The sequence below is a fragment of the Buceros rhinoceros genome, unplaced genomic scaffold (assembly GCF_000710305.1).
Source record: "Buceros rhinoceros silvestris isolate BGI_N320 unplaced genomic scaffold, ASM71030v1 scaffold790, whole genome shotgun sequence".
In the NCBI taxonomy this organism is placed as follows: Eukaryota; Metazoa; Chordata; class Aves; order Bucerotiformes; family Bucerotidae; genus Buceros; species Buceros rhinoceros.
This window is the reverse complement of record NW_010388789.1, coordinates 41,533-47,727: the sequence shown is the minus strand read 5'-3', so window position 1 is coordinate 47,727 and position 6,195 is coordinate 41,533. Positions and strand designations below refer to the sequence as shown.

The 6,195-nt window shown below is 48.3% G+C and overlaps 1 protein-coding gene across 1 annotated transcript in view; it reads left to right on the top strand.

Annotated features, from left to right (window-relative positions):
- Positions 1 to 6,195, top strand: part of PDIA5 (protein disulfide isomerase family A, member 5) — a gene marked incomplete at its 5' end in the record, with an annotated part of 66,892 nt that overhangs the window by 19,906 nt on the left and 40,791 nt on the right. Inside the window, one exon of the mRNA XM_010131220.1 lies at positions 96 to 232. Coding sequence (XP_010129522.1) covers positions 96 to 232 — 137 coding nt within the window. The remainder of the gene's footprint in view (positions 1 to 95; positions 233 to 6,195) is intronic.

Sequence of the window (6,195 nt, the reverse complement as noted above, 5' to 3'; positions counted from 1 at the left end):
GTGTCCGCACAGAGCTGTTCCTGGCAGTCCTCCTTGCCAAGATGACTGCGTGGCACCAGAGAGCTGCTTTTAAGCTGTGTCTGTTTGTCTTGTAGCCCACAGGCACCTCAGCCGCAGGCTCCAGAGACTCCCTGGGCAGATGAAGAAAATGTGGTTTATCACTTGACTGATGAGGACTTCGACAAGTTTATAAAAGACCATTCATCTGTGCTAGTGATGTTCCATGCACCATGTGAGTTTTTTTTTTCTCTTCTGTACCCTGAGCCAAATGCTTGCTAACAAAACCAACGACGATTTTCTGTGGAGGTTTCACAGAGCTGCGAACTCCAAGTCCAGCCTTTTCTTGTTTGGGATGATTGTTAAAAACACAAGGCATGAAACGGTTGTGAAGTTGCTGACTCTCCAGTTTAGGACAGAGACGTGCTACTGAAAGTGGTACTTCCTAGGCTGAGTCGATGTAATTGAAGAGTGTCATGATGCCTAAATAGTCTGAGGACTCATGGTTTTACCACGTGGTTTCCCATTTTCAGCCAGTCTTCTGGGGTGTTTACTTTCTAAGCAGAGCTCTGGGTGACTCAACTCGAGAACCGCGAGCTCCTGAGACCTTGCCCGTGGCTACTGAGGTGTCATTCTGACTGTGTTTCGCTCCTCTGCCGCAGGTCGTTCTCTGGCAGTGTGAGGGCTGATGGTCACGACATCTTGTGCTGAAGTAAGCCAGAACCCGATCCAAGTTCAGAAAGCCCCCAGGGCTTTGCAAAGCCAGCGTGGAGCTGGTGGCGATACCACGTACTGTTCGGCTGAGAGTGCGCTGGGCTGTTTCTTTTATGACTTGAGGTTTTGAAATGCTGTTCCAGCCACATTGCCCTGCTGTGTGCTGCGGGGTGGAAGATGTTTTAACCTCTCCATTCGCTTCAGATGTGACTTGCTTCGGCTACGTAGCTGGCTTTACCAGTTCTTTGTGTCTGCAGTGGAAGGGTCAAATCTGCTACGCTGGGCGATAGGCAGCGTCTGTCTCCTCTCCCTGCTGTGCTGGCGGCTGCACTTGTGTGAGATGTTCATTTTCATGGGATGTTCATTTTCATGGGCAGAGATTTGAAGGTTAGGGCTCTGGAGCCAGGCTGTGTGCTCACAGCTGAACGTCGGAGGGTTTTGGCACAGAGGCTGAAATCCTGCTTCCTTTTAAGCCAGCAGGAGTTAGCTCCAAAATGCCTTTTTTGAAGCTCTGCTCATAAGACTCGTTTGAAAAAACTATCCCATAATGAATTTCCTTTGCCTGATGAAATGTCTAGGGATTTGATCCACTGAAGCAGGTGACTGACTGCTGCTTTGTGGCTGCGCTCGCTGGATTATTTGTACTAATGAAAGCGGGACCGGAGGTTAGCGCCTGGCCTGGAAACCAGTAGCAGAACTGATGAAGCCTAGTTTGCTCAGGAGTTATCCTTTGTTACCCAAATCCATCCTTCCTTCCTTCCTTCCCCAGATTTCCACGCACCCTGGTGTGCAAGCAACAGCACGGGCTGCTGCTCCTCAGGAGCCAGACACTTGCTGGTTTGGCTGAACAACTGCTGCCCGTCACAAATGGACCCGCTGAGACTTCCCTCCTTTCCCTCTGCGCCTTGGGATAAGGGTCCCCTCTCTCTCTAGCCCAGATTTCTGTATATTTACAGAGGTTTACTCATATTTAAAAGCTTTGCTGGTTTTTGAGGAAATGGGCAAAGGAGTCCAGTCATGTATGTGGGCGGGGGAAGGGGGGAAGAGACTGATAGCTGGCCCTGCAAACCTTATTCCTTTAGGAAGTGAGATGAAAAATAGATGAATACACACAACTACAGTCAAGTTTTACAGAAAATCCAAGTTACACATCTGAACAGGGCTCTGTTCAGGTTTTTTAAAATATTTTCTAAACCATGAATAACACAGTTCTAGGGATAACGATATTGCCTGACCTGTTTGGAGAGGAGGGGCACTCCTAGGTGGGTGTGTTTTGTGCCACAAGGCATCCTGTGCGAAGGCACGGCAGGGCTTTGGCAAACGCGGTTTCCAAAGTAAATCAAATGCCTGGATCAGGCTGTTGCAATCTCCTGATAACGTGTTCCAGCTGCTCAGAATTGGGATAAAAAGTGTTTCTTGCCAGAACAACCCCATTTCAAATGCATCTCAAATATTTGGGGCATTTGATTGGCATTCAGGCGGTAGGTGAGCGGAACCTGGTTTGTATATCTGTAAACGATCTGTGCCTAAGAATCCTCTTGCAAGACTTGCAAACTAATTAACAGCAGACAGCTATCGTAAACGGTTATCTCCATGATTAAAAGATCTCCTAGAACTTCTTAAATGTGCCAGTGGAGTCACATTATGACTTATGACTATTAGGAGATGAATTACTCCAGTAAAAGCAGCAGTAGAATTGAGGGAGATCGTGATTGCTTTAACCTTGGTAGCTTGGGATGAGAGAGCTTTTTCTAAAAACTATGTATTAGTAGAATAATAGTTGAAGGAGATGTACAAAATAGGCCTAGAACAGGACATACCTCTGTGTAAGTAAGAATAGCTACGGGGATTTCCACACTGGCCTGGAATTAACAAGTGCTGAAAACCCTGTGTCACCATGTGGCATGCATGTGACTTGCAGGGGTTTTAGCATCCTGTCAATCCTGTGCTCGTAATAAGTTCTTTTCCTAGAGGGAGAGTGCTTTAATTCCGGTTTAATTCCGCGATGCTTTAATTGCTGAGTCAGATAGCCAATGCGTTAACAGGGTGCAGTATTAGAAGCTGTGTGGGGAATTGGAAGTTTTTATCCTCCCCTCCCCACCAAGTGATGAAGATACAGATGAACCAAACTCATCCCCGGCAGATACCCGCAGAACTAGGCACGGTAATGGATGCGGCCAGTGGGGTCTCTGTGAACGTGGCTGCTAATGATGGTCCCTGAGCACCACGCTGTGATTATTTATAATCAGTGGCTCTCACTAGCCCAATTAAAGGCGTCACAGCACTTTGCGTTCAGTGCAGCCTAGCGTAATGTGGTTCGACCAGGGCAGCTATGTGGGATTTCCACACGTCGGGAAGGTCTGCCGCCTGCAACTTGCACCTCTGGCTGTCAGAGACCTTATACCTGTTCCGCAATAACTGAGCACAGAGGTCGACCAGGGGATGTGCTGCTTTGAGCCCTTACTGCTGGCCCGGAGAAAGGAGGATGAGGGTGGGTGACAGGTGAGTTCATCCTGCCGTCCTTTCGCAGGTCACTGGGGACGAGAAGCAGAATGTTTAACCACCCGAGACTCCTTTGTAAAGCCGTTAAGAGGATGTTCCATAAATCTGGGTATTTCGCATAGGTAAACAGCGACCCAGCCAGCTCAGAGTCTGCTGAGAGGCGCTCTCCCTCCCCAGCTGTCTGTGAAGGGCGTGCAGCGTTGTGCTCCCTATTCAAGCCTTTTGCTGAAGTTTCGTAGCTGCTGGTGGCAAGTATAGTGTTATCCTGGATGTATCCAGACTAGAGTCTTGCAGACATCCGAGGTGGTTTTTCTATATGTTGCTGTTGTAACCAAAAACTTATACTGAGACCTCCTGCATTACAGAAAAGAACAAAGAAGTGGCCCTTTCCCCCGGAGGATTTGGAGTTTTTGCCTGGACTGATCGTGTTGGCTAACATGAGATAGCACGGTTAGGTTAGTCGTCCTGTTTCCGAGTCTGTAGCAAAAAGTCTATTGCACCAACCAAGGCTATTTCATTTTTTTGTAAAGTAAAGGCACCTCTGCCAGTTGGGAAAGTCTTCTGTTAGCCACGAGACTAAGGACTTCATGTCTGTGTGTGCTTCTGGGTACCTCTGCCTGTAGCTGATCAATTTATCTAGATGTCCAAGATGACAGCTGGGCTCTGAATATCTCTAAATATGGGTTACGTTGCCAGTCAAGTGTTATTAAATGCCTTAGTGACATGGGGACTTAAAATTCTCCTGAGTTATTTGAGCACAAAAAAGCCTTGTTTGTGTTTTTGGATTCCCCATCAACCTGGGTTTGTTTGCTGGGTCACATGCAATTTTAAAAGTAATTCTGTCCAAAATATTTGCCAGGTTAGTGCAGGTTGCAGCCTTTCTGACTTGGTTTTGTCAAAGAAATAAAAACCCCACTGATTTCCCTCTCTGCGTTTTTTTTGCCGCATTTTTTTTCCAAAGCATATCGCAGAGTCTCGCACAGAGAAAACCCAAGCGAGTCGCGGAGGCAATTCAAATGCTACCAAAAGGCGTTTAAAGTCTAGGATGGAAATTCAAGTCAGTTCAGGGTTCTAAAAGCATCCTCTTTTCACGCGCAGGAGTTACGTTTCGTTCTGTTTTGTTAACACAAATGACGCTGCTGGCAGTTCTCAGCATCCCCGTCCTTGCAGCCTCGTGCAGAATGATGCCGTGCTGCCACTGCCCGCTGTAGCCTTCCCCGCGTACGCTCAGATCAAAAGGTTTTTCCAGCAACGCTGCTTCTGTGTACGTGAGCGTAAATTCCCGTTCAGTGGGCCACCTTCCAGCCCTCCTCGTCGGACTTCCTCAGACTTTGTGTAAGTTGTAGCTGCAGGACTTAGGGTCAGAACAAAACCCTTAGTGGGATTTTGGAGCCATCGCGGTTTCCCTCCGCTGATAAGGAGGGGACGGCAAGGCAAGTGCAGCTCTTATTTTTATTCTTTTTCTTTCCCTCCTTAGTTTGTTCTTGGAAGCTGCTTCAGAGGTGCAGCTCTGATGCGTCTTTTCTTGCTCCCCCCTAAAGGAAGGGAGGGCAGAAATAACTCTTGGTATGATAAAACTGCGCTGTACTTTTGATGTGCTCTTGAAACGTCTGTGAAGTTCTTCTCCCGTCCTTGGCTATTTTCTCTCCCTTTTTTAACCCCACTGCGCAGGTAGTGCTTGCCAAAGCCAGCTGCTCCGGTTCTTAATTGCACAGGGAGCTGTTTTATCAATTTAGCTTTGAAAAACTGCCTTTCACACCCTTTCCTCCTCCCCTCCTCCCTCCGGTGCAGTAAAGCCCAAGGTTTTAAGCCACTTTGTGGACTCATTATGAATGCCAACCAATTAGCCCAGTCCGAGATGAAGGCCTCCAGCTTCTTCCAAGCAGCGGGCTTGGATCTCTCCCTGCTGCTGCACCATCACTGGGTTCAGCTGACTTGCTTTTATTTCTTCCCACTGCCTGCAGTGCGATTCGGATGGCAGGAGCTGTCGCTCACTCTAAAGGAAAGCAAACCCAAAATGTGTGCACAAACTCGGACCCTGTTTTGGTTGTTTTTTTTTTTTTTTTTCCGAACCGGGCTTTAGAGCTGTAAATAAATGTGTCCTTTTCAGCCCCCCACTGGTTGCGTGTGAAAGCTCCTTATGAAAGCGAGTTACCGTCGCAGTGAGCCTGAATCGGTGCGTCGGTTGGCAGCCGCGGCAGAAAGGCCACGAGCTGAGAAGGCTGGAGAAGTAATTGACTGTGCAGCCTGAAAAAGCAGCCCTTCCAGCACAGGTCAGGCAGTCTGTGGTAAATAAATACATAAAATCTTAAGGTTTTCTCCATGGTAACTCACGATTCACTCAAGGAGATGGTTTTTTTAATGTAAACCAATGCAGTTGCCGCAGCAGAGGTTAGAAGCTTGTGGGTTCTCTGGACAACAAGCAGCACTGAAGGTGGATGGGGTGGGGTTATCCTTTAGCTTCCGTTTGCGCCTGTCATATCTGACTTGTGTGTCTCTTAAAATAAAATGTTGGCTGTGTCCAGTGGTTACATGGAGAGCTGTTGGCGTCTGCCCCCATGCACACAGCCTCTGGGATAAAGACACGCGGTAGGTAGCTGGAAGCTGTTCTGGGTTGGCCTGCGCTAGGAGCCCCCTTCGTTGACGTGACCTCATCTAGAGGAAGCTCTTCATAAGAAGCTTGTGGTTGTCTCTTGGTGGATTCAGTTTAGTTCAGGTTGAAAATACTCCTCCATCACCAACGTTCTGCCTTCAGCCTCAGCCTTGGCACCAGCCAGGTCAGGTGTTCCGAAGAGAAGCTGTCAATCTGTCCGGTGTCCTCCTGGAAGGATCTCAGGTACCTTCCCAGCAGGAGGAGTGTCAGCAACTGCAGTAGTTGCGTCTGCCCTGATATTGCTCCCCGGCTGCACCCTGCCGTTGTTTCCGGCCAGGTAACGTTGGTCCGTCCTTGGTGGAAGACGACGGTACGTGAGCAGAGCTTAC